At 39.2% G+C, this 27788-nt stretch overlaps 1 protein-coding gene across 13 annotated transcripts in view; it reads right to left on the reverse strand.

Annotated features, from left to right (window-relative positions):
- Positions 1 to 675: 675 nt before the first annotated feature.
- The window catches only part of SCRN1 (secernin 1), a 38939-nt gene continuing 11826 nt past the window's right edge, over positions 676 to 27788 (reverse strand). For 8 of the 13 annotated variants that reach the window (XM_065051437.1, XM_065051436.1, XM_065051439.1 and 5 more), the window contains 7 exons: positions 16890 to 17071; positions 10846 to 11048; positions 7573 to 7767; positions 5456 to 5621; positions 3332 to 3512; positions 1258 to 1417; positions 676 to 982 (listed from right to left, as the gene is read on the reverse strand). In XM_065051437.1, coding sequence (XP_064907509.1) covers positions 1259 to 1417; positions 3332 to 3512; positions 5456 to 5621; positions 7573 to 7767; positions 10846 to 11048; positions 16890 to 17071 — 1086 coding nt within the window. In that variant the 3' untranslated portion in view covers positions 676 to 982; position 1258. Of the gene's footprint in view, positions 983 to 1257; positions 1418 to 3301; positions 3513 to 5455; positions 5622 to 7572; positions 7768 to 10845; positions 11049 to 16889; positions 17072 to 27788 lie in introns of all 13 variants that reach the window. The other 5 variants (XM_065051433.1, XM_065051445.1, XM_065051432.1 and 2 more) reach the window with 1 other exon arrangement.

Consider the following 27788-nt stretch of genomic DNA (forward strand, 5'->3'; position numbering starts at 1 on the left):
TGCAGAACTGCACTTAATATCAGGAAGCATAAGACAACCATTTCTGAGCCTAACCAGTTGGATTGCCACACCCACCAGTAACTCACTGGTACGTGACTCATCAGCCACATATGCTCACCACGGAGTACTAGGAAGTGTTCAGCAGTACAAAGGCAGAAAGATGGTGAATAGTCAGGTACTGATCAATGTCCAGCATCTATTCCCTCAAAAAAAAAAAACCCCAAATTTGTAGCTTGTATATAAATATGACACCTTATTCCATCTTAAGAGCCAATAGGTTATGTATAGATGTCTTAGGCTTCCAGGCTGTCTCTGTGTTTTAGTAGTCAGTACTAGAGCAGCAGCCACCTGCATCACAAACACACAGGCACCCCTAAGTTGGGTGCAGGTGAAAGCAAAACTCAAGTTGGAGGACCCAGTCTCTGGTCATTTGTACAGGTGTGAGGTCAGATGCTGAGCGACTGTAACCAAATATGCCAATATGAGGTCAGTACAGCAAGATCAAGAACCAGGACTTACCTTCCTGCCCCCCCAAAAAAGTGGGATTTCAACTCTACTTTCTTTGCATGAATTAGCAAGAAGATAAAAATGCGAGTCAGCCTTGCTGTGAGCCTAGTCCTGAGCAATAGAGGAAAAAACAGATTGTTTTCAATAACAATATGGCGGTTATCCTGATGAAGTTAATCTTTTCTTTAATTGGTTGCCCAACATACATATTTAAACATTCTGTACTAAATTAGCCAGCATGCACACAGTAATTGGACCAGTCAGTGACTTTCTCCTTTCACTATATACATACACAAACAGAAACACCACAAGATTGGACAAAAGAAAGCAATTTGTTAACCTGATACAGCTAGCAAGTAACTTTTTTTTCCTCTAGAAATGTTTCTCCTGCAAATTCACAAGTGTGAAGACTTTCTTTCAAGGCTTGAAGAACTCTGCAGTCTTCCAGTGAAAAGGCTAACAAGAGCCACTGTAGCTGAAACAAGATAAAATTAGTTTTAAATCCATTCCAAGCAGCAGTGAAATTAAAAAAAAAAAAAATAAAAATTGCAATGGATCACAGAGGAAAAGGGACCTTGGAGACAATCCGAGCAGATGCACTGAGGTAGAAGGTGGCTTTGGACCTGATTCTGAACACCCTTAGCTTGGTGTTAAAGAGAAGGAGGAAGATCAGAATCAGATCAACATTGCACATGCACTGATCCATGATACCAGAAACCCAGTATCTAAAGAACTGAAGTGTTTGCTTACTTTATTTGAAGAACTTTAGTTCCGTGTCAACACAGTCATAGAAAAGATCCACTACTTCAGCAGGATCCAGAACCTCTGTACGAGTAAGGATATCTTCCATTGCGTCTAAGCCTTGTTTTTCAAGGTCTAACATAATCCTCATCAGTTTCTGGCCTTTATCCTAGAGGCATGAAACAACCAAACAGGCTCATTAAAGCATTTTACTGTTCTCTTCTGTTATGGAGCTCTTCCAAAGTATTTTTAAAAATGAGAAAGCCTTTGACCATCAAAAAAACTATGATATTAACAGAAGTAGTTTGTATGTAAAAAGACTAAAAGGAACAGTGTTGCACATTTGTGCAGTAAGAAAAATAACCAAGAATAGTTGCTAAGTTTAAAGCAGAGAAGGAAGATGGAGTAAAAGCTGGACAGAGGAAAACAGTATAAGGCTTGTACAAATAGGAAAGAGGTTAAGCAACTTCTTATGCCTGTAAACCCACAAACAGAACTGTATGAGAAGACCAGAAGCCCCGGGGATTGTACAGATCATGGTATGTACACATGTATCCCTCAGATAATCACCTGCAAGATGATGATTAGATCTGAAGTGATGTGTAATATAACAGCAGTAAGACTCCAGATCCCAGGGAAGGCTTTGGGTGTCATTTTGACTGACTTTTATTCATGTTTCTGGGCAAGAAATTCACTCTTAAAAAAGAAAAATGACAGCTTCTTCAAATCCAGATGTAATTTAGAATCTCCTATAATTATTTGGTTTTTGGTTTTGTGGTTTGTTGTTAATTTTTTTTTGTTTGTTTTAAATGGAAAAGCGCTGCTTGTTTTCTTTGCAGCTACCAACATTGAATTCCAGAAGAAAAGACATTTTGAATGAGTGATGGTTCTGAGCTTTCCAGGATTTGTATAAGCATTTGTGCAGAAAGAGCAGAGCACCTGCACATTGAGTCAATGTTACCATGGAGGCCACAGGTTTTAAATTAAACCATTCCAAGGGATTAAAACCCACACATAGCTAAAACTGCATTTAAAGAAAGTTTGTACTAGCAAAGGTTACCATGGTTTCCTTAATCACTAAAGAGTAAGTCTGAATGCTGTTATGATCTTCTCAAGACTCTGACACATGCAAACATGCACAGAGGAAAACAGCAGAAAAGTCCTCTGTAGAAGCTCAACATGATTATGTGGGTCTTCCACAAATTGCCCAAAATACCCATACCAGCATCACCAGCATGCCCTGTTGATCTCTCCTTCTGTCTTACTTCATTTTAACCAGTTATCTAGTTTAGTGCTGTAGTTGTAATTACAAATGTCAAAGAACAGTTGTTGAACTACTTGCACTGTTACAGCAAAAGCTGTATCTCCATCAGTTGGAAAATATGTGTAGAATAATCCTTTTTCTGCCTTTACTTATTCCAAAATTTATTCCCATTCAACACTTGAGGTTTTTACACTGAAAGCTTTTCAGCTCTCGAGTACTTGTTGCATAGCACTGGAAAATGTCCTTTCTTCTCTCATGGCATTTTCAGTTATTTCTTACAAATTAATAGAAATGCAATAAATTGAGACTTGCAAAACTGTCATGTGCAAATTATTCCTTAAAAAAAACCCCAACCCTCAAACTCTGCAGTTCCCAGTCCAGCATATCATTTAAATTACAACATTCCTGCCACCATCCTATCATATAATTCTGATACCATGTTGCACTAACATCCAGTGTTCAATAATCAATTTAAAAGACTATACACACAATGAGGACTGAAGAAGCTAAAGAGCTTGTCGGTTTGACTTTTCAACTTTGTAAAAGTAATGAAGCAGAGCAACACACTCAGGATCATCAAAAAAACCTATGCAGAATAGTTTGCCCTTCAGAGGGCACCATTATTCAAGCTAAACTTGCAAGAATTCTAAGGATACTCAGCAAAAGCCTTCTTAAAATTATTATTCTGATAGCACAGAGAAATGTTTAGCCAGAACAGGCTGTATGTTTTTTGTTTGTTTTCAGTGAGTGACTCTGAAGTCAATTATGGAGACAGGAATCTACATTTACCTCTTGAATTTCCAGTCCCATGGTTCTCACCTGGTCATTCTCAAGGAGAGATCTGGCCCATTCATGTGCCTTGTACAATTCATGCCTGCGATCAGGTTTCTCCTGGAATCGAGGTATCTTTTTAGCAGGATCATCATTGCCAAAAGAAGGAGACTGTACTTTTGGTACTAATTTTACATCATCAACAAAAATAAAGGGTTTAAATATGGACCTGAAAGAAATGAGAATTACTGCTTGCAGTAATACAAGTTTTTTTTAATATGTTATTCAAATGTTCACCAGGCTATTTTAAACAACAGATGCAGAACAGCATAGGTGGTTCATCTACACTAGGCACAGACTGGGTCACAGAGTTGGTACTGGTCACAAGCAAAACAAATCTATGTGCTTTAAAAGAGTTGGATTTGCCAGTTATCATAAAACTTCATTACCCCTTTTTACATCTAGGCTTCTTTGGTCTCCTTCATGCCCATTCTGCCACTTCTTCAGAAAAGTAGCACTGTGTTTTCCTCTCTAAGTTGTTGGTTTTGTTTTTTTTTTTTTAAAAAACAAATTTGAGCATTCAACCTCACATCAGTTTTTCTCCTCTGTTGAAACTGCCATCTCGCCTTCTCCTCCCAGATTTAATATTCATTAAAATCACAAACAGACACTTGTGTGGAGCAGGGAAGATTACACACCTTGCTCAATATAGGAGAATGTGCCACATAACCAGCAGCACTTTAAAATTTTATATCAAGTGGAATAAAAAAGACATAACTACCAATATTGTGACACTTCTCAAACAATTTTGACACTGAGTTTGGATCTAAACTCCAGAGAGAGAGAGAGAGAACAAAACCCCAGCAATCCAGGATCTTAATTCCTGGAAATCTGAGAGCACATATTGGCAAGTGCATGGAGAAACCACCTTCTTTCCCTTCAGCTACACAACAAAATAGCACCCTTCATTCTGCAGTAAAGAAGCTGCCAGAAGTGCAAGACTTCTGCAAAACATGATTAATAGCCACTGTCTGCATACAGTCAGCAGGTTCATTGCTGCTACTCTTTCCATCACTGTCATGAAGTCTTGCTGACTAAGAGTTTATGTGACTCACTAGCTTAAAATAATGTTTTTTTTAATGCATTAGAGAACAAAAGAGAGCAAGAAGGGCCTCTAAACAAGGGGTTTTACAGCTAGACTTTCCACCTTTAAAAAGAATAGAAATCCCATCAAAACAATTTGAAGCTTTGCTCCTTTTTATCTCAAAGGATTTGCATCAAGTCAAATAAAAGCTTTGGTAAGCAAGCTAAAACTTCATACATAACCCTGAAGGTTTGAGCTGCATAATGCAAGGTAGGTGGAAAGTCCCTTTGGCATGGAAGACTTCTGTAGCCCTTGGAAGAACATAATGCTGACTACTACTCTTCTTACAGGAATGACTGTCAGCTGTTTTCTTCTCCCCATAACCTCTTTACCTCAATGCAAGTGGCAGATCTCCTGAATACCTGCAAGTGGTTTAGTTTAATTTCTGTGAATCCCAGGTGGATTCTGTTTAAAACACAAGATAATTAATTAGTTCTTTGATGATCTGGCTCATGAGTTCCCTTATCTCCTCTGCTGCTTTCAATTAGGGAAAACATCATTTAAACCAACTAGAAATTGTCCCGCCAATAAAAAAAACCCCAATACTTGGGATACCTAGGAGTTGCAGATGTTTTGGTTTGTTAACATTTTGATGTCATACAAGGCTACCTACAGTACATGCCCCCTCTTTGCTAGTTAGACACTTCATTTGTTTCAGTTTTGCACCCACCTGTTCAAGAGACGCTACTAAAATGCTCCACAACCTCATCATCTCAACAAGAAACCACTGGAGAGCAACTATGCTGGAGTAGTAGTTCCTGGGTCCTCCCCAAACTGCACTTACTCTGAAGCTCTGAATTTAGGCAAAGTTCCAGATCTGGCCTTTCAGCCCAGTGGTGCCCATTTAGAATTGTGGCAAGACAGTTCAGTAACACAGGACTGTCAGATTGCACACCAACAACTACTGACCGCATTTCTGGTTAGAATATGCTCTTGAAGCATGTTCCAACTTCGGTAGCAGGGTTTGTTTAATATCTTTTGACCCATCATCTGCTCTGCACCCAGGGAACCCCGATGCTGTGGCTTACCTTGAAGGGTCTGGCGTGCCAGTGAAGTAATGAATGCAGGGAAAACTAGAGTCCTGAGGCAGAACAGACACTATGCTAGCTGTAGTAAGGAAAGATTCAGAGTCCACGCAGACACCGCTATCCTTGTCACGTAGGACATCAATCATAGCTTGTGCAGAAACGTCACCTACATGAAGTGGGGGGAAAAAAAAAATTCTGAGTGTTCAATGGCTTCGACCCCAAGGTAAGGATTTTAGCTTGAATGGGCTTTGACCTAAGATAATCAGTGACACTCGGTATGGGCATGTCACAAATCCCAGTTAACACTTTCTATTTAAACAATGTAAACCCAGAATGAACTTTCCTAGCTAGTAAAAGAGAACAGCAAGAAGAATTAATTAGGCATTACAATTGCTGGGCGGGGAGAAACGTCATTAAAAAGGTATCACTCAGGAAGAAGGCCATCATGTCTGTAATACTGCTTTAGCAACTACTATGAACAGACTACTTACATAAACCCACCTATTTTCCTCCAAGAAGCTGCCTCTGCCAAAGTCTGGGCAGATTGGGAGCACCTTGATCTCCCACTTCTAATCTATTTCCATTAGGTCTCAGTCAAAATTCTGAAACATCATCTCACTTTCACAGGGTGTCACAACAGCAGACACTGAGATTTTTCTCCAAACCACTGTCTACAAGAATCCCTTGGTCTTAGTCTGTTTCTTGCCTGTGTCTTATGACAGCTTTCACCCCACAGCACACCATGTTTTCTTACATTACTCCCTGGGCAGGTAGAGCTTTGTTCCCAGCAACTTCTCAAATGCTTCTGTGCCTCAATATACCAGCAGACATGGAATGACCCAGCAGTCTGAAAGATTTGCAGCCACAGCCATCTGACTGTAGGGGCCCTGATGCTTTTTACCCTGTTTCCCCCAAAATAAGACCTACCCTGAAAATAAGGCCTAGCATGATTTTTCAGGATTTTTGAGGATGCTCGAAATATAAGCCCTGCTCCAAAAATAAGCCCTAGTTACAGGTCATTAAAAAGTCTATTTAAGTAGTGTCCAGGCAGCTATACATGTAAAAAAGTAAAATTAATTGGCAATAGAATGCAGCAGGACAGATGTGACAGAATGTGATGACATGACTATATTGAATAAACATTGATTTTTTGTTCAAGAATAAATGTAGATCATTGTTCTTGGAAAAATAAGACACCCCCTGAAAATAAGCCCTAACTCATCTTTTGGAGCAAAACCTAATATAAGACCCTGCCTTATTTTCAGGGAAACAGGGTAGTGCTATAATCCAGGTTTATTAAGACCTTTCACCTATGGTCCTCAAGGATTACTGTATCTGCCTCTCAGACATGAACCACACTTCATGTAATTCTATAGTCTTAGCAGGAACTCTGCATTGCAATAAATATTTCACCTCTACACTCTTCTTGACATTTGCCACATCTGTAGTAAAGGGTTTTTTCACACATGAAAGAGCAGATACATGTCAGCCATGGGCTGCTGCAGGCTGGTAATTTCAGAGCTATTTGGCCAGCTGCTGTGAACTTAAGTCATTAATCAATTTTGGACTGGAAATAAACCTTCCTTTGACTGAAGGCAATTGGCATGTTGTCTGTCTTGCTAACTGTGTTTGGCTTGACAACGAAAAAGGGACTTCAGTTTGCAACTGACTAGCATTGCTCTTCCTTACACTATGGTCTTAATTCCTTCCCCAAAAGCCTAAGCAAACCTCCCAAAATGTAGAATCCATTGAGCTCAAACTTTCCTATGTAAATCCATTGGTTTTAATACTATAATTTTAGTATTAGGCCACTATAACTACACTAAAGCACAAATGTAGCAGCACATCATGCACATCAGAACAACCGTGAAAATAAGTTTGTTAGGTTTTTTTTCGCAATCCTGTTTCAAAACCTTAAACGTGAGGGAGACATTAAGGGATTCATCCTTAGTTGTGACAAGTTTAGAGGCAGTCTTCAGTTCTGGTCTTCCTTTCCACACAGTTTACATGTAGAGGCATTCTCCTCAGTCACATGTAGTTCTGGACAGAATGCCTGAAAGGAGGCAGTAATGACCAAAAATCCCACTGCATATACAGAAAGATGGTTCAACACTTACCACCTTGCTTTTCTAGGCTCTCCCTGCCAGAACAGCAGGCTAAATGGTCATCAGCAAGAGAGAACACTTCAGAAAAATTGAAGTCTGAGTCCCCATTCCACCAGCCTTGACTTTTCACATAATTCCTTAATTCAGGATGCTCAGCATCAATTTTTGTAGTTAATGAAAGCTGATTGCAAATGCATTTCACCCCCTCTGTAGAAAGAGCCACATATTAGAAGAAAGCATTAATATAGTTTTTCTGGGAGAAGCTGGAAGGACAATGTAATTTCAATTAGGAAACAAATTAAATCGGTGGTTAGGACGTACATTTGGCATGACTGCGTAACTACACTTGCACAGAATCACCAGTCACTGCAGGCTGCAGATCTCAATTCTCTGTGCCGTACTTAGGTTTTTACACTGCCTTGTGATTAATAGCGTTATTTAGTCAGAATACCAGTTTCACAATCCGTACCTCATACATTCTGACCATGAAATAACAGTGGTCTCTACGGCACCTGCCTAATCTTTTCTCCAATGATGTATTCTATCGCCACAACAAGGATTAACATCTGACTTGATTTCAAAATACAGAGTGTTTCAAAAAGATGGACCCAATTTGAAATCACTGCCTCTCTGCAATTGGCTCCATCTTTTTGAAACGTGCTATATATTTCAGCAAAGCTGCATTTAATGTAATGACCCTTCTTTGCCTATCAAAACTGAAAATTTAATTTGGAAAAATGTTTTTAAAAGCTTACCAGTTGCTTTAAGCTTTTCAGTCAAAAAACAATTTTATTGTAAGCTGCCAGATAGGCTTAAATTTAACTTCATTTTTAATCTTAAATTCTAAAATGGCATGAAGTAAAAAGAAAGTGTAAGTAACCTTCAAAGAATACGAAAGGGTTTTTAAATTTGCTTTTCTCAAAAATACCGCAGTGCTTATATCCATATATCTACAGCATGACTAACAGTGGCTGCAGCAGATACTCCTCAGAGAGAATAAAGCAAATGCACTGGAAGCCAGGGAAAGAGCTGATAAAATAAATTTCTACACTTAAAGCAAACCAGGTTCTGGAATTTGGCACAGACTCTTTCTTAAACAGAAACCAAAGCAGTATTTGTGAAAATTATCAACACTGCCTTCCGTAAAAGTAACCTTACTTTTGTAATGCCTCATGTATGCAATTTAAATGAGTAACAGCTTACAGGAGGAAGTTCTGCGTATCGGTCTGTGGAAGAGTCACTGTCATTCCGTTCTGACTTACACTGGGTCAGTGACAGCTTGTTCTGATTCATGGTTTCAAACAGCATACCTTTTAGGGAATTTTCTTGGGTGTTAGAAATATTTACATTTGTATCAAGCCATGTAAGCCACTCCCTAAGAGTTCTTTAAATATCACATTTAGTAACACGTGTAAAATAGTATTTCATGGTTTTGATGCCCCTCAAAAAATGATAATTTATCAAGCAAATAAATTTTTCCACTCAGACTGAAGAACAGTAACAAGGATTTTAACGTGTTTATTCTTAAATTACTGTTGAAGAGTTGCGTGATAAACACTCACTATAAGCTTTACAGAACTGCAGCGGGAATATTAGGAACAGAAAAGCTCCAAGAACAGCGTCGAGAAACAAAAACTGCCTTCACACTGGGGAATGCCACATTTTCCCTGTTTTAGCAGCATTTGTGCATCCATTTGAAGCTGAAGAGTTGCAAGAGTTGAAGGTTATGGTTGCAAAAAAAAAAAAAAAAGAAAGAAAGAACTCCCTGAACGAACTATGAAATCAGAGTTCTTGCGCAGCCAACAGCCTCTCCTCCCGGCAGCCTCGGCAGGCTGCAGGAGATGGAAACTGCTCTATCTACGGCTCACAGGGACCTCCTGAAGAGAAATGTGCTGGTAAAAAAAAAACAGAACAGAGCTGCAGTATCATTTCAAAGAGCTGCAAGCAGCAGATGAAGGCAAGAGTTTACTTGCTGGGAAGAAGGGCATGAAGGTTACGTATTGCTGATGCAGCTAAAAAGCCTAAGTATAAAACACTGTTCTTCAAATATCAGCCAGGTAGGGCAAAAGAAGGCGGCAGGCTGGCACTCCATAATCCTAGGGATCTCAGAAGCCAGCTGCTTTCCAGAATTTGGGTTTTATCAGGACAGCAAGATCAGTCTTCCCTCCTCTATTTGGTATCTGATTGTGCTAGAAAACGTCCTCCATCTCGCAGGTATCCCTTAAAACGCAAGCTTTGCTTGGACAAACGCCATCCCTGCTAAGGTGAGCTGATTCACATTTGATGGCGTGAACCAACAATAGGCCAGCACATAGCCTTGCACAGCCTGGTGTTATTTCTTTGCTTTGGTATTTTCAACAAAGTTAAACCTCCCTCAACCCCATATCTGCTCTCTCCTTCCCTTCAGTAAAAGCAAAATCAAAAGAGAATTGAATGGATCTAGCACAGTTCAAAGCATGGATGATAAAAATCCTCATAAATTATCTGTATTTTTAATTCATTCAAATGTGAGTAAATTTTTAAAAGGTCTACTCTTATAAAAATAAAAATATGTTTAAAAAAAAAAACCCAAAACACAACAACAGAAAAGAAATTAAATATATGCCTTTGTCTACTGTGTTATATTAAGGCAGCACATATTTGCCAGACAAGTTTTAACCAAGTTCAGCTACGAAGCCAGTGAAATCTAAGAGTTAGTTTGGCAGCTCTGGCTTCATGCATACAGAAAAAGAAACCATCTCCAAGCTTCAAGAGCAGTACTGTTTTGCAATGTCAGACAAGAAATGGGGATATGAGGGAACTGTATCTATTGCAGTTAAGCAACCAGAAGCAGCCCATTCAATTTACCACCTAACACAAGCCCTTTTCTCAAAGCTATCAATGCTTATCCTTCCCTCTTAATATTTTAGATCTGTAAGGAACAATTTGGGCATTAACTCCATCAAAAAGGTACTTGGGACATTCCAAACAGTAAATAAATCTGGGAAAATACAACATTTACCAAAGATAAAAGTTCAAGCATTATGATTATTACATAGTTTATGTATACCGGTCACAATCCCCAGCTTCACAGAAAATGCTAAGTTACATCTGCCAATGCAAATCAACATTTAAAAAAATAAGAGTAGTACAAATATAGAAGAAGGTGAAAATCAACTGTTTCATCAAATACTTGCACAAACACGTCATTTATCTAAACTCAGTAACTTTAAGAACCAATTCTTCCAAGACAATTATTTACAGCTGTTTGTAATAAGAGCTGTTTGCTGCGAGCAATAAACTGACCTGTGATTTTTTCTGCTGCCCAGTACTTTCCAGAAGTCTCCAGTATCCAGGCTTCACTTCTATCCACAATCAAAAATGCACTTTGGAAAGTATGGCATGAACTCCCATCTTCATAGTAATTTCCACCTTGTCCATGCTCTTCCAGCAGAGCCACTATCACATCCAATGCTTCCTTAGCTGTTGCACCTCTTTCTAGGCCAAGTCTATCAAGAAAGGGCAAAACAGATTGAGACAGACATGTAGCGGTGAGGTTTCTGTAAGTTATTCATTTTAAACATCAGCACTGATCCGGTTTTCAAATACCAAAGTGTCAGGTCTGCCTGGTGTAAGAAATTTTGCTTTAATCAGTTATTAGAATTACAGGATGAGATATTAAATTATTTCATTTGTTTCAAGTCTTTATTTTCTACACAGGTTGTCTATTCTCAAGCTTTTAACAGCTGGTTTATATATACATAATTTTTTTTTAAATAGTCCAATTACCAACCAATGGCCTCAACTGCACTCAAATGTGTAATGCTCTATCTATCCCCCCTCAGGCAGAATAAATTTGAAGAACAACTTGCAAAGGTCTTTTTAAAGTTACAGCTGTATGCAAGTTGACTTTTCTGTACAGAAGAGTGGGAAATTGCAAATTAATATTACCAGAGATTAAAAAAAGGAATGAACATTCAGTATTTCAATTGAGCATTCAGTATTTCAATCTCTCTACAAGCTCTCTTTCCCAATGCTTCAACACTTAATTGGCCATGGAAGTCAGATGTAAGGTATTCTTTGATTCATGTTGCTTGCTGTAGATAGAAGCATTTGTGCACAGTCATGCTTCAGTGTTTCTGCGGAGGCTCCCCCCCCAAAATGTTTAACAATTAAACACCAGATACGGCTTTGTCTGCACTGCGAGTAACCATATGATTTTAAAAGAAGGTTTGAGCAAAGCAAGAGGGTTTTAGGGAAAAGTAAACTGAGGCACAAGAAGAGGTTTTACAAAGCTCTAGGGAATGACTGCATCCTGCCTTGAATAAATGAGATGATGAGATAATCCCTTGCGATAATTTACAGCCCTAACCAAGTCAACAATGAAAGCAGTAACCACAGGAGTCTCAATCAGACCTGCAAATTATTCTGCTGGTTCCAAAATCCAGTTACTGGTAATGATGAAATGCAGTATTTCAAACAACAGCATATCCATGCCTCCATCCTTCGGGAGAGCTATCTGGATTTGCCCAAAATTTCTCAGTTATGTCTCCTTTATATCTTCCTATGTTTTTATCTTTCTCTAATAGCTCTACAGACAAAGTCGTTTTGACTGATGGATAGTTCCAAGAAAATCACCTTTTTAAAGCTAAGTACTATGCCAGCTCTTTCCATTTCCATGGAAATCGCATGACAAGAAAACACTAATATGTCTTTTCTAAAACTACAGTACATAAATCAGGTTCTAATTATTTGGACACAAATTCGCTGATCTAAATATTTTTCAACCTAATCTCTGCACCGGGCCTGCTTCCTTAAAGAGCTGGCCACTATTAGTCTTGGTTTAGGTTGAATTTTCAAAAGCAGTGTTTCAATCTCCCTCAGCAGCATCTATTTATCACTTAATGACAAAGAAGAGCCAACTAGAATTTTAGATAGTTGGTATTTTGGGGGACTATTTGTCCCCCATCACCTTCTAGCTTTGCATTTATAAAGTCTTTCCTTCTCATATTGTTTCTCTTATTAGCTGAAACTTGTTTTGCATTGTTGTCTCCATTTTTAGTCCCATTTATGTCTCCATTTATGTTATTCCTTCATTATTTTCATCATTGGTACAATCGCTTTTTCAGAGCAATACAGAGATGCCAGTCTTCGCACATACCATAGATATCATCCAAAAGCCAGTCCAAGAGCACATTTTATTTATTCCCTAAGAACAAACCCAAGAACTGTCACAATGAATGAGCAGGCTATTACCTTGGTGACCATTTAGTCACTAGATTCAGTTATTATCCACCCCCTTGTCTCCAATTTATGACCATTAGCTTATGACTAGATCAAAACCTGCCATAACATCACACTAAAACTTTTAGTAATGTCTCTCTGAAATTCTGACATGGATACAGTCTTAGCTTTCTTTGTCAAAACTACAGCAGAGATTCAGGCCAAGGAAGCATCTTTTAGAACACTGTTTTGCACGTCTCCAATGTTACATTTACTTACATTCAACAAAGGCCTAGGCACTGGTTTTTGTGTGGATGCTCCTATCAGTCACAAGGGGCAGCAAAAAGCAAAGCGAGGGAAAAATTCCACCCTACACAACCACCACACAGCTCATCTCCACAGAACTCTTAAGTCTTGCCAGTTATCTTGACATCAACACCCTGGGCAACCGCAGCATAACCCTCCCACTAACACATTTCAGAGTTCTCTGCAAGGGAAGCTGGAAGAAAAGTTTTGAGTAATTTGACCCCCAGATGAGAGCCTGAATTATTCATTAAGGAAATTTCAGTGACTGAGTACAATCCACTGCCTCAGTACCTCCAATATGCTATCGCAGCATAATATAACCTTGTCAAAACAACATTATCTTAAGCTTTTCAACTTCACGTATCAGTTACAGATGCAGACTTTCCAAATGAAATAACTAACAAACATGATCATGACATTCTACTTTACTCAGTTTTGATGTCTCCAAGGAGAGAAATCGTTAAGCAAATTAATACCATTTTAGAGAGCATTCTTGACTCCTGGCCAAGATTGGTGTCTCTGTGTGGCTCTGAAAAAGTGGTTGCACCAGTGATGAGAAGAATGAAGAAATAATACAAACACATAGGGATTAAAAGACAACAATGCAAAAATAATTTACAAGTTTCTTCATATATGCCCTTTGTATTATAATGTTGTCCTGTTCTAACTGTATCAGCATAAGCAAAACAGTACACCACCTTTTCATAGAAATATAAGTAAACAGGTGCTTTATAGAGGCAACTGTGCCTCAAAACAATAAAAAAGCCTGCAGCCACACCAGGAAGAGTATACAAAGAAAGTCCTGATCATAGAATCTGAAAAGCTAACCAATGCAGCAATACCAGTGCAGCTTCTGACGACCATCTTTTGAATACCTCCTTAGAACAGAAAAGAAGCAGTTCTTAGGAATTTGTGCTGGAATCTGTTTTCTCTCAGTTTTTCTGTCTGTTGTGACTAGGCTCATATTCTCCATTTAGATAAACTGGGATAGGGACAAGCCTGCGTGGAGCAGGATCAACTTCCTTCCCTCAAGTCAATCACACACTTTATTTATTTCTTAAGAATCATTCATATGTTCTGACATGCTGTGATACACTATTCAAGCTACAAATCTGTAGATAACTGTCTTAATCCCCAGATATAGCAGTACAGAAGGTAACACTCTGTTTTCAGTCTTCAAGCCAGCAGCCAGTTACTACACAAGCAAAGAACTTTGCGAAATACATCTCTACTGATGTCCATTGTGGTCTCCGTTGAAAAAAAAATAAAATGCTTTGCCTATGAGATTTCAGGATGAATTTTCAGTTTCCTATTTCAACAACAAAACATGCTGATTTCAGAATTATACTACCCTGCTCAAAAATGCTTCTGGTCTGCTTAATGCCATGTGTTCTCACAACACAGGCTTTGCCCATGTTGACTGGATTTTCAATCCTAACTGAAAAGTAACAATTCCAGATCAGTTCAAAGATAGAAGTCTCCTTTACAGAAGAAGAATAATCACTTTAAGAGAATGTAGAAGCAAACTCTTCGGCAAGCCTGAGCATTCAAGGAAAATTTTATTCTACTACCTGGATGACATTCTGGGTTGACAACTCTTACACATGCTCTGAAGAACATGTTTCAGAGTATAAAGCCTTTAGTTTCTTTTGCAAGCAGGTAGCCGCACATGCACACACAGTGTCAGTCTTCATCCTTCATCTAAGACCTAATACAGGTGCATAAAACCAACATACACATAGGTGTGGGAAAAGTTTGGCCAACAGTGACGTGCATTTCTCAATTAGGTTTAAAACTCCAATTTATTTTTATTCCAATAAATCCTGAGTGATAGAATTAGTCTGTTCTGCAGATGCGTAAAAACAGGCAGAGCTGGCGCCAGCTACTTCACTGCTGCTATATGATGGATCTTGTACTTGATGGCTTTCTATTCTAGGAGGTCATCCCAAACATACGCTTAATGCAACTGGCCAAGTCTTCACTGTAAGAGAAAGAATCATTTTGGCTGGAACAAGAGAGGTTGCCTTCAACACACCCCTAGTTCTTCTTGCCTGAAGCACTCTCTGCATTCAAACTAAGGACAATTTCTTCTGCAGATAAGAAGGAAGAGAGGGAAGGTAATATCTAGAGGTGATGATCACTGGTACTTTATGATGAGTTTCTTGTTACATTGATATCTCCTGATTTACTAGTCTGGGTAAATCAGTATTTTGAGACTGCAATAACAGTGACCAAAATAAGCAGAACACTGCATCTAAACCAATGGTTTGTTAAAGTTTCAAAAGAATGCTAGTAGGAGGAAAAAAATAAAGGTGGAACTTGGAAAGTCACTTAACATATTGTCCTACATTGTCTTAAAAGAGCTAGCAAGTCTATACAGTCTCCCTTGATGCAATTAAAGTTACTAGCCCTCCTAGATTCCTTCAGTAATACAGTGTTTAGAGAAAATACCAAAGAGAAATATAACCCAGATTCCGTCATGATTTCCTTATTGGTCAGATTCTATAGATCTCTGATCATATTTCTCATTTCTACTGCATTTTCTCCAACTGGCTCATATTCCTCTTAATTTACGGTAGCTGGAACCAGATATTGTATTTCTGTAGAGACATCATCAGAGAACATTTACAATTACAGTTTCAGGCAGCTATACATCTAACAACAATTTCTTCTAACTCATGCTTCCTAGCTTGCTTATGAAAATAACTTCTTAGGCTTTAATGTCCTCTTTAAGAATCAAGGTATCCATTTCCTATCCTCTATCCATAAAATTTGTTAACACACTACAGAAGTAAAGTAGAATGGTTGGACAGGATCTTCTTTACTAACAGTTATTATTACACATTTATCAACTCCTTCATATTTAAGTGGTTTTTTTTTCTCTTCAGGAGCTGAGATTAAGCTGGTCTATCATCACAACTCTTTATAATTCAGTTAAGCATAGCCACAACATCTTACCTTTTCCAGTCACCCAGAACCTCTCCCATCTTTCACTACTTCTCAAGAAAAATGAGAATTCACCTGAAATTCGTTTAGTCTGCTCAGTAAGTATACTAGGGCAAATTCCAGCAGGACCACTTGGTCTAACATTGATGTGCTTACAAAAGCAGTTGTTGTCCTGTTCCATCTTCAACTAAATTGAGTACTTTTGCTGCCTGTCTCTTTGCAAGAAGTGTGCACCATTTTCTCTTGTTCTTTCATTTTCAGCTTTCTTCCCCCACCCAACTCTCCTTTAAATTCTCTTCACTACAAGATCAGCCTGCAGGTTGAGATTCACAGTGCAGCACAAGCCTTTTAGGCAGTCAGCCTTCAATGAACAGACTTACAGGGTTTGTTTGTCAAGCATTTAAATAAGGGCAATGGTTTGCATTGGAATGCATGGGCTGAAGTGAGGCATAGTAGACTGTTTATGCCTACAGTTGGCTATAAGCCCAGGACAAACTTTTTAGGTCAGAGTAGGCTGTTCTAAAATGGGGTAGAATGAAGGGCACAACAGGAATCTGATGTTACAAATTAGCAGTTCCTTACTAAAAATGTAATCATTTCTCTTATTTTGTCAGAATAGTCACTGCTAGACCATAGGGTAGGTAGATGAGGTTTAGTGAACCCACATTATATTGGTACATACTCGGTAGCCAAAATCAGATTACAAATGTTCTACGTGTTAACTCAGCTGTGTCTGGAGATCTGCCTAGACAGGTCTCCTGCTTACAGTGTTTTAAAATCTCATAATTCAAACACCACAAAGCTGTTACCTAGGATCACCATCATCTAAACCTTTGGTGTTTGAAAGGCTGGTCACAGCTCGGCAAGCCACCCACCTCACGAGATCCATTCCAAGCAATGCTTCAGATTCAGAAGCTGGTTCTCTGGTCACGACGGCTTCATTAGCTACACAGACTCCATGCTCATTAGCTCCCATTTCTGCCCCCCAAAGCCAGGAGGGCCTGCTCAGCACAACAGCATGAGTCTTCAGCACCTGATCAATCTCGATGTATGTGCACTGCAGAGAGAGCAGGAAGAGAAAAAGCAAAACAATTGCAAGCACTTTATCTAATTCTCTGACTGACGTACCACAAGACTTCAATATACAGATAGGACACATTATTTTTAAAAAAGTCCACGTCTTGTGTATGATATGGGAATTTTTTTAAACAACATTTCACTGTCATGGTTGAACTTCTACATCGGTCTGGGAAAACACATCTTTCTGTATAGTTGCATGCTTCAAAGAGTCAAGCAGAACTCAAGTGCCAGAATCAGTGGAAAGCAGTAGTAAACAGAGTGTACTGTTCCAGTAAAGAAACACAGATCATGTTTGTACAAAGTAACAACATCAAACCATTCCACCATCTCACAAAAGCACAATCTCCAGTACTTTATTAAGTACATGGTGTAACAATGGTAACTGGACAAAGTACATTTGAAGGCTTCTCCCTCTCCCTCGCTGCCACCTCTGCAGTTGCTACCAGGTCTGATACTGCTGGTAGGAAAAACAAAAACAAACAAACAACAACAAACAAACAAAATAATCAAGACTTGAAGAGATTTAGTGGAATGCTTTGATAAACAGTCACAAGAAATAAAAAAACCCAGAGATTGTTTTTGCTTAAATCTGACATTTCTGCTATTTAAAATGGTGTACTGTAATCAGAGGTTTGTGGATGTATTCTGACAAGTCAAAAATACAAAGAAAGGCTGCAGAGGAGTCACTGAAACTGCAAGAAAGAAAGAAATTATATGTTATGTTTCAAATATGCTTACTTTTCCCTTGCTCTACGGCTTAACAACAAGCACTGTTTTCCCAGACAGCCTGGAAGAGAGCTTGATCTCTCATTAGATCATTGGCTTGTACAAGCCAACGGAATGGGCTTTACATTTTGTACTGAGGTCATGGTAAGTTCTTCGAGGACCGAACTCCACAGAATTTTCTCTCGAGGAAACTGAAGCTTAGTTCTTAGTGTCCAACATTCCCCTTGAAACATCCTCCTTGCAGGAAGTAATCTGCAACATTTTTCTCGAGGAATATTTGGTCAGTAAGCAGGATAGACTTGGAGACCCAAAGTTGTTTGCCATGAAAATAAATGCTGTGTCTACACTAAAAGCTAAAGCCAAAGGAATCAGTCCAAGATTATTAGCAGTGCTAAATGACTTTTTTCCTAACCTGTCTATCCCGCTCTAAGGATTACACAGCATGATCATCTTCAGTCTCCAGTCTTGAGCAATGATATTTACAGTGCTAGTTAGTCTAGCATGCAATTAGAATGTATAACAGACCATCTTTAACCGGAAATGACATTTTTAGAGTCCTTCACTCTGACTATGCAAGGACACAAGAAATGAGCTTTCCGCCTTCATTAGGAATCGTGTGCGAACAGGTCAAACTGTCATCTTTCTACAAAACCAGGCAAATTATAGGTGAAATAAGAAGATGGTTTCTCATGAAGGACACAGGATAAAAAAAAAAAGGGGGGAGCAGCAGGGAACTCATTCATCCTAAGGGATTAAAAATAGTAGGAACATGCTTTGCTTTTCCCTTCTACCGTGTGCTTAATTTTGATTTTTGGCTTAGGCAATAAGACCCCATCAGGGACTTACCTGCTGTAGTTGTTGGAGAAAATCCCTAATATTTCACCAAGCTATTTGATCAAATCACTGATACACTATGATTTTGCAGAGGCAGATTCCTCATCTATTAAGGTGCAATGACATCTGGCACTGGCCAGGAGCTAAGATCTGACTAATAAAAACACTTTATACAGTTCATCCTTTGTTTTGTTTTCTAACCAAGCCACATCAGAGCAGACATTTCTTAACAAGACTTCCCCTTCTCCATCTGAGCTGTCAGCAAGCAAATACGATTTTTGACATTCTGTGCAAATTTTTTCCAGAGCTTTAGGTAAGTGCTGTTCGGATAAGTGCTTACTGCATGTGTGTGAGTGAAGAGAGAATAACCGTATTTCCTGGACGTGCAGCAGCAAAAGGCGAAGCACTTTCCAATATTACATGTGAAGACGTGACCGGAGCAGCTGTCAGGAGACAGGTCTGCAGGCAGGCAGACACCAAGCCCTGCACAGCACTAGTCTTGGCTCCCTACATCTCACAGGTGCTCAGCTACCTGGAGCCATCCTGCAGTCAGCCAGGACACAAACCTTCTCAATTCTGCAGCAGAAAGCAAAACCCAGATGCAGTGTGAAGGAGACTCAGTGCTTGATAAACCCCCACTTGCACAGCATTCCCTGGCTGAATAGCCCTATTATACAAGCTTGCTTACACTGACGCTTTCATTTTCTAGAAGGAAAAATGATGAAAACACTCTGAAAAGTGATAGATAGGCTAAAAAAAATGCTGAATACATTTTCTCTGCAAAACATATTTTAGCTATCCTTGCTACCAAACACTTATTACTTGGGGCCTCATTCCAAAATCAAGCATTTCCAAAGCTGCTATACTATAAAGATTTCGTTGTCAATGGCAGCAGTTGAAAAAGGGAAAAGAATAAATTTTTTGCTCCTGCTTGAAGGATCCAGAGCATTCTGGGAAAAAAAAATAAATTAAAAAAAGATGCTTTTGCTTTCTAACTATGCAATCAGAGACCAGAAAACATCCAGAGGTCTATCCATGCGCCTCAGACTACAGCTGTCACCTTCTATATTGCTTCTTTACAGTCTCCAACCCAACAAGTGAACATGGACCATATTTTCACATGGTTATTTTCAGCTTCCATACAATATCTCACATACATTGCCCATGTTCAAGCTTTATTTAAATAAACTGTCTTAGAAGACCAAAGTAACAGAAAACCATTGCAATCTGATAGTAGCTGACAGACCTGGTAAAGTACTACTGACTTGATCCTTGTCCAACAATCCTTTGCCATGGTTACTGATAACGATGAAAAAGTCTTAATGAGATTTTATCTTCCCATTAGAATTATTTTCTACAGTAAGCAGAAAAGCAGACACTCAATAGGACTGATTTATTAAGGCTAACAGGTTCTTAATCTTAAACATAAACCTCTTGCTCTTCATAACTCACACACACACACACTTAAAAAAACATCCGAAAACTCTTTTCCATTTAAAAGAACATCCTCATACAGAAAACAGAGGAGCTGGGCTATCTACCTGTAGCCAAGACATATCAGTCTTAAAGGCAGGTCAACTAAAGCCAGTCACAGAATTTGCATTGCTACCTGTTCCACAGAAATTAGAATGTATGCTTATGACAGCTCAGACATGGAAGGAAATAGTAGGGGAAAGACAACACCATCCACCAAAAAAACCTCAGTGGCCACTAGATCTCAAGAGACAGAGGCTCAGATGATGACAAGATTTCAAAAGCAAGCACAACCTACAAAACTCCCTGTCCCCTCTCTTGCACTCCACTGATCTGGCAAATCCCTCCAACACAATAGCATAGCAGCCTGTTCTACCAAGAGCTGTGCCAAACCAGGCAATGACGAATAAAATAGACATAAGGCACTGCTGAGATTTTGCTTGCTACTGATCCTGTCTTTAAAATTCCTGAAGCATCCAGCATCAGCATTTCCTAACACTAACATTTTTCTTTTGAGTATGAATACTAAAAAAAGAATACCGACACATTTGGTGGCAAAGGCTGCGAGTGAGTGGTGTCAGGCTCCACTGATTTGCCAGAACTCAGCCCTGAAAGCAGCATAACTGGCATCATGCCCTGTGACAGTAAATTCCCATCAGGAAATATAAAAGTAAAGAACAGAGATTTCACATAGAAGAGCCAACAACTTTAAAGATAATTGAGCAGGCTGGAAACTAATGACGTTTCTTTTATTTCACTTACAGCATCAAGAAAAGAATCTTATCAAGACAGTTCTAAGTATAGCACAAAGCACAAATGTACCTCCCACCCTAGCTAGGGCATGCAGCTATGCTGGAGGTATTCCAAAACCAGACACAACAGTCATAAGCACAAGAGATTTCTTCTTTCATTAATGAAAAGAAACTATTGTGCAGCCTCTACTGTAGTCAAGTCATTATGAATTATCAATGAAGTCACATAGGCTTCAGCCGTGCATAACAAAGGCAATAGTCAGGGAATGCTTTAGAAAGAAATTATATTATTTGAAGAAGGGCCATAAGATTCTAGATTACAGAAGAGATTCCCCCACACCACCCTCTCATCAGATCTGGGCTCTCACTTGGCATTGACTCTTTGCTTAACTGCTTCAAGCACTGTCATACCGTAGCACATGTTTGAAAATGGGCAAAATATCTGTACTACTGCAGTAACTTGAGAAGTTGCACCATGGCTGCTTTTAACCCCTTCTAAATGAGGGGATGGCAAAAATGTGACGAGACAGTCTGACAGACTGCTGCCTCTGTGTCCATCAATACACTGACACTGACAGCCTGGTTTGAACTGTCTGGAGAAGCAATTGCATGGGTGACACGGGCTACCTGAGCCCTCCCATCATGGTGCAGGACTGGAAAGCTAGAACATGGTTGCTCAAGAAAGCCCTTCAGAACATCTCCTGTGGATGTGCCTCGTAGAACATGTTTTACGGATAATTCTTCTGCTGCTTATTTACAGGAACAAACACAAGAGAGCTCAAAGGAGCAGAAATAACGATTCTCTGAAAAGTATGAAAGCAGTAGCACACAATACAGAAGATATGGCAAGCTGATGCTGTATCATTGCTTGCTTATGCACTAAGCAGCACTAAGTATGCAGTGAAAGACACCTGGACAACTTTACAACACCCATTAAGCAGGGTCATGGTATCCTCTATGAGCAGCAAAATGGTTGCGCCACAGTGGAAAGGACAACTGTGCATCAGGATAAATCTAGCCTGGGTACATCTCCAGTAGTCAGCCCTAGCTCTAGCAGTCCCCTACTCAAACCAGAATGGTGAACAGAAGTCTCTCCAGTGGTAGGATAAACCTTCAGGTAGCTGGCTTTCAAAAGTACACTATGCTTTTAATAGTATTTATATCCCTATGTTGTAGCCAGATGTAAGCAGCAGCATTTACTAAGTATACAAATACAGAATAAAACCAATATCTGCCACAGGAGAATGTATCTTCTTCATAGGAAGAACAGGGGATTTTTTTCCATAGTGCACTTTACATGGGCTTCTGTATTTGTGTGTTGTTCTAGCTGTTTCTATTCATTGAAACCAATAACTGTAAAATTTGAATCTGTATACCACTGATCTCTAGCAGTGTCATTTATCTTGAAGACCAAGGATAAGATTTTATTCTAGAAATGAATTAGAAAAGCAAGAAAAAGCCAAACAGTTCCCCTGTCAAAAAGCAGAACTATTCATCCTCTGACCTACTCTACCAAGCCACAAAGGAGATTCAGGCATGTGAGCCACAGTACAGAGATGTCCTCAACAAAATGAAATACAAAATTCTTTAAACAAACTAAATATCACAAAGTGCAGCAAGACACCCAAGGCTGAGAACACTCTCTGGAGACACTATATATCAGAGTTGACTTGGTAGCCAAGAATTCACCTCTTGGTTTTTAAGTTACAAATCAAGTAGTCTCCCAGGTGATGAGCAAAAGTAAAACTGAAATAAGGATGAAGCCTATTAATTCATTTTTTTAAAATGGTAAAAATTAGATTTCAAAGAAGTTACAAAAAAACCATCATGGAGATATCCTTGGAACTCCCAGATATCCAAGGACACACTTCTTTGCTTGGTCCCTTCAAAATGCCTGGTCACACATCTGTTTTGTCACAAGTAAACAGCTTGAGTCAAGACAGGACAGCTGGTGTTTTTTTGCCCCGCATAATTCGACACTCTCCCTCCTCTTCCTCTCTGTTTCAATTTAAAAAAAAAAGAAAGATTAAGGAAAAATATTGTTCAAGCTAACCAGTTTCGTTTTGGTAGCAGAAGAGAGCAAATAAGCAGTACTCCTGCAGTGAAAACAGAGGCTCTGAGAGGGCAGAAACATCCAAGAGATTATGGCTTCCACCTCTGAACTGCTGCTGGTTTGTGCATTGTATTAGAAAGCAAAGTCAAACACATTAGTTTAAAGGCCAGTGGCCTGCAATGGAGCAGAACAGAGAAAAAGCTTGCATTAGCCAGGCAATAAACTCTGCTGAAGGCAGAAACCACTTTCTCTCTTTATTAGTTGCTGTCTGCCTGCAGAGTGCCTCTCCTCCATCTCTGTGCGAAGTCTAAAGGTCAGCCTTAAACAAGGTGGCTTGAGGTAAGCCACCGGACTGCCTGTGTCATGAGACAGGCTGCTTACACAGCTAGGTATCAGGTCTCAATTGAGAGGTAAGAAAAAGCAGCTTTCTAAACTATCTCAGAATTGTAAGCCGTTAGACTACAACCTTTTTTATCTACATAGAGTAAACGAAAAGTTTCATCATGGGCACAAACACTACCGTGTTTCATCAAGGTTTCCTGTCAGTCAGCACTTACCCATGGAGGTATCACAGTGGGGGTGCCCAGATTCCAGTTCCCAGCTGCAGTAAAATGACTAAGTTTGGCACCGTGAGTCTAATCTGGAGGCTTCCCAGAGAGCAAATTGTTGGCAGATTCAGCTACCGCTTGGCTTCTCTTACCAGATCCAAAACATCTTAGCCCCACATATAATGCAGATAACCCAAACCGTGGGCATAAGAGGGAATCAAAATATACCAGAACTAAATTGCATCACTGGCATGATGCCTGGTGATTGCGTTACAAATACCAGAATGAAGATACCTCCAGGTAATACAAAGCCAATTTTAATACAGTCAAAGTCTACCTTCCAAGCTTTATAGGTACCTTGCAACATCAGACAGAGAGCCCTCAGTTAGATCCAGATGAGTTTTTGTGCCTGCAGTGCACAGAACAATGCACAGCAAAAGATCTTACCACTCCTCTCAAAACTCAGAGCAGGGGGAAGTAGGGTGGTATCTTAAAAAAAAAAAGAGAGAGAAACAAACAAGAAAAACAACTAAGGCATAACTGGCACAAAGTTTTAGAGAACACAAAATTCCTCCTACCCCACAGAGGGTTGGCTTTAAGCCCAGAAGAGTGTTTAATACTAACATATTAGAAAAACTGTGCACATTCCACAATTTGATAGGCTTTGTTGTAAACCATCCTTTCTATTTTCCCCCTTTCGCTTTTCCCTTCATAAGAAGTTGCATGCTATTAAGATAAAAGAGCTTTTAGAGCTCTACACTGAGCGAGCAACCATGACTATTTTCAAATCACAGATAACAGATAAAATTAGAAGTAATGGAGGTTGATCTGAAAAAAAAAAAAATCTGCCTGGAAATCTATCCTAAAAATAAGACAGAGAAGCTCACATCTTAAAACTCATTCAACAAGAATTCTCACTAACACATGAAAAACTCTTAAAAATCCATGGTGGGGGGAAAAAAGAACACACTTTTAATAGGGGAATTCAAAAAAGAACCCTATTTATGCCTAAAGCAGCAATATTTCACCTGCACACACAAGCTTGCGAGACTGACCACTACAACAAGGAGGAGATGCTGATTAGCATCTGCCGCTGCAAAATTACAATGCACGACAAGAACAAACTTTAGAGAAAGTTGTCACACACAGAGAACAGACCTTTATGAAAAGCCCCTTTGTTTGGGGTCTTGGGAACCTGCTGACACGGAGGGAAGGAATTATGTTGATGAGTTAGCTGCAGGGTTGCTTGTCTGGTAGATTGAACCACAAAGATCAAGCTTCAAGTGACTTGCAGTATTCGCTGAATTCCCTTGTTTAAGGCCCTGCCACAAACTAGCTGATAGCTACATAGCACAGCCTGCCTGATTCCTTTCAGGCGATAATCTACCTGAACTTCGGTGCCATTTTTGGCAACACTGCATTATGACATTTGCACAAGCAGCACAGAATGTAAACAGGATACAGACTTTCTGAGAGAGTCTTACGAAACAACCCATGTTGTTAGTGTGTTGAAAACCACCTCTTAATAGAAGTTCAGAATGTGAGTGACAGTCACACAGAAGTAATCAAAATTGGATACATACTGGATTACATTACCTGCAAAGAATATATTATAAAGAAAAGCAAGTCCATCATCACTGCCCAGTGAAGGTAACAGATCATGTATCTAATATAAGAAACCAATGCAAATGGACAATATAGAATGGAAAGAAAAGCTGTTTGGCAAAAAAAGAAACACCACTAGAATGATAAAGTGGAATATTTAGTCTGAGGTACAAAGGATTACTGACTTAGAAAAGCAGTAGCATGAAATCGGTCAACCATATTTTTCTATTTGCAAAATATTATACATTTATTTTTCTCAGACCTCTTTAGTTAGTTTTCTGAAATGCAACGGAAGGAAAGCTGTAGCAAAAAACCCCCCACCCAACGATAACTGAACTGTTGGCATTTTCCACAGGATTTAAAGAAAAAAAGTAGTAACCCTGAATACATCAAAGGCTACATCTAGAAGCTTTGACATTCCTCTTCACTCCCCCTATTACCTAAATACCTCTAACAACTCATCAAGTTTGCTTAAAAGGTGGATATCATGTTGCATGTGTGCTACTTAAAAAACATGAAGCAGATGAACTCAAGCCCTTCCCTAAAGCTTTTCTTAACTTTTAGAGGTACCACTAAGTTCACAAGGAATCAACACAATTTGCTCAAGCTCTACCTTTAGGTAAGTACGCATTTGTTGTAAAACAAGAGTAGCCTTAGACACATCCCTATAATAGGAGAAATACATACAATTCAGCTTATTAGCAAAAACTGAAGACCTGACTTCTGTTCTGCTATCACAGAGAGTCAGCATGTTCGAAATTGCAAACTTCTTATTCACTAGTGTCTTTAAGTTCATAAAACATGAAAATCTAGAAGCAAATTTAGCTGCCTAAAATGTGGATTGTACAGCTTTCATTGATTCAGTGTATCTTTCACAATTCTCACAGAAAACGATATTATTATGACACTTTTTAAAAACCTTTGAAGTGGCCAGATTGTACAGTAAATTTTTTTAAAGGATTGTTTCTAAAGAGAATTATTCTAGAACACTGATATTTTCTAAACTTGTTTGAACACATGCCCTCTCTCTGAAGGTGGAAAAAAACCCTTGGACTTTAAAGAAAAACTAGCAACTAAATCTATGGTTAGGTCTCTCCAAAGGAGAACAGGTAAAGGGCTGTGGGAAGCTGCCAGATAGCCTTAAGACCCAAAAAAACAATTAAAATCAGTACCTAGTTTTAACCAGCTTAGTGCTGAGTGTGCCAAAGATGCAGTGGTAAGTGATTGCTTGCACTACACCCAAAGTAACTGAAGATGTTTTTATTCTGTGCTGGGAGGAAACAGGAAGAATTTCAGTAAACATCTAAACATCTGGAGCCTGCATGTTTCTGTACACCACTGTACTTGTAAAACTTCAGGCTAGCTAATGAAGAGTTATGCCGTAGCACAGACTAGCAGAAGCCAAAGTACCCACCTAATTAGGGCTTAAGCCCCTACTATAAAAAAGTTATCAGCCCACTCCAATCCCTTGTCTAAAAGTGCACCTTCACCACATTGCAACAAATTTTAATTATTAAAAAAAAAAAAAAAAGAAAAAAAAAATCAGCATTTAAGTTGTAGGCTTGCAGATACCAGTTAGCAGAATAAATCCACAAACTGTAGTGTGCTAGGCAAAGGGATTGTGCTCCCCGCTTCCAGAAGGACTGGTAAGAGACCAGTTTATGACTGAATTCTACAAAAGGAACTGGTTAATCATGGGGTGGGAGAGGGTTCATAATAGATTATATATGACTTAATTATACCCTTCAACAAATTAGAACAATCTCATCAAAGAATAAGATACAAGGCAAAGAGACCAAAAGAATCAAGTGCTCTAACATTAAGTTCTTACAAAGTATTCTTTAAGGACACAAACACTCCAGAGCAGTTTTTGGAAGTTCTTCTTCCACAATAGCATTTTTTTTTCCAGTTCTATGTATAGAAGCCTAAAAAAAATCCCTGCTCTTAAGTTTTCTTCTTGTCGTATTGTCACACTCACATTCTGTATAGTAGCACAGGTCTACAACAGTGCTCCCAATACAGCACTGCAATTGACAGCAATTAGTGCTTTTGGACAGGGTTAAGGCATTTCTTTATACCCAAGATTAAACCATTTAATAATGTATGAGATGTACCAGATGTTGGTAGCAACAGGAATCAAGAGAACATTAACCGTTAGAAAGAACAGCACCAAATCCTCCAAAACGTGGAAATTGTCCTACTTGAAAGACAGAATTAAAACCAGCACTGGCCTTAGGACCTCTTCTGGAGAAGCAACAATTATATCTATAAAGGACCTGTAGGGATAAGAGACATCAGCCTGGTGCAGAACACCTAGTGTCCTCAGCCTTCTGCACAGCCACAGGGCCAGGAGAGAGCTGAATGCAGGGAACCTCACAGTTCCTGCTTTCCAGTTGCCAGCCAGAGCAAGAACCTGCGGACTCTAAGAGTTCCTGACAGCGCAGATCAGGCCCTCAGTCCTCTGCTAAAATGGCTATCCTCACCAGTCTTTCACTTGTCTTTCCCTCTGCTGTCTCAGACTGCTTATTCTACCTTTGCTGCACACTTTCCCCTGTTCCTGTCTTCTTGTTTCATTTGTCCCCTTGTTTCACCCTTCCACATCTCCTTATGCTTTCATTTGTCCTGTCATTAAAGTGAAACTGCAGTTAACAGAATATAACTAAAGTTACTTCCAGCAGGGTTCCTTTCAACCTGCATCCATGG

The sequence above is a fragment of the Columba livia genome, chromosome 2, assembly GCF_036013475.1.
Source record: "Columba livia isolate bColLiv1 breed racing homer chromosome 2, bColLiv1.pat.W.v2, whole genome shotgun sequence".
Lineage (NCBI taxonomy): Eukaryota > Metazoa > Chordata > Aves > Columbiformes > Columbidae > Columba > Columba livia.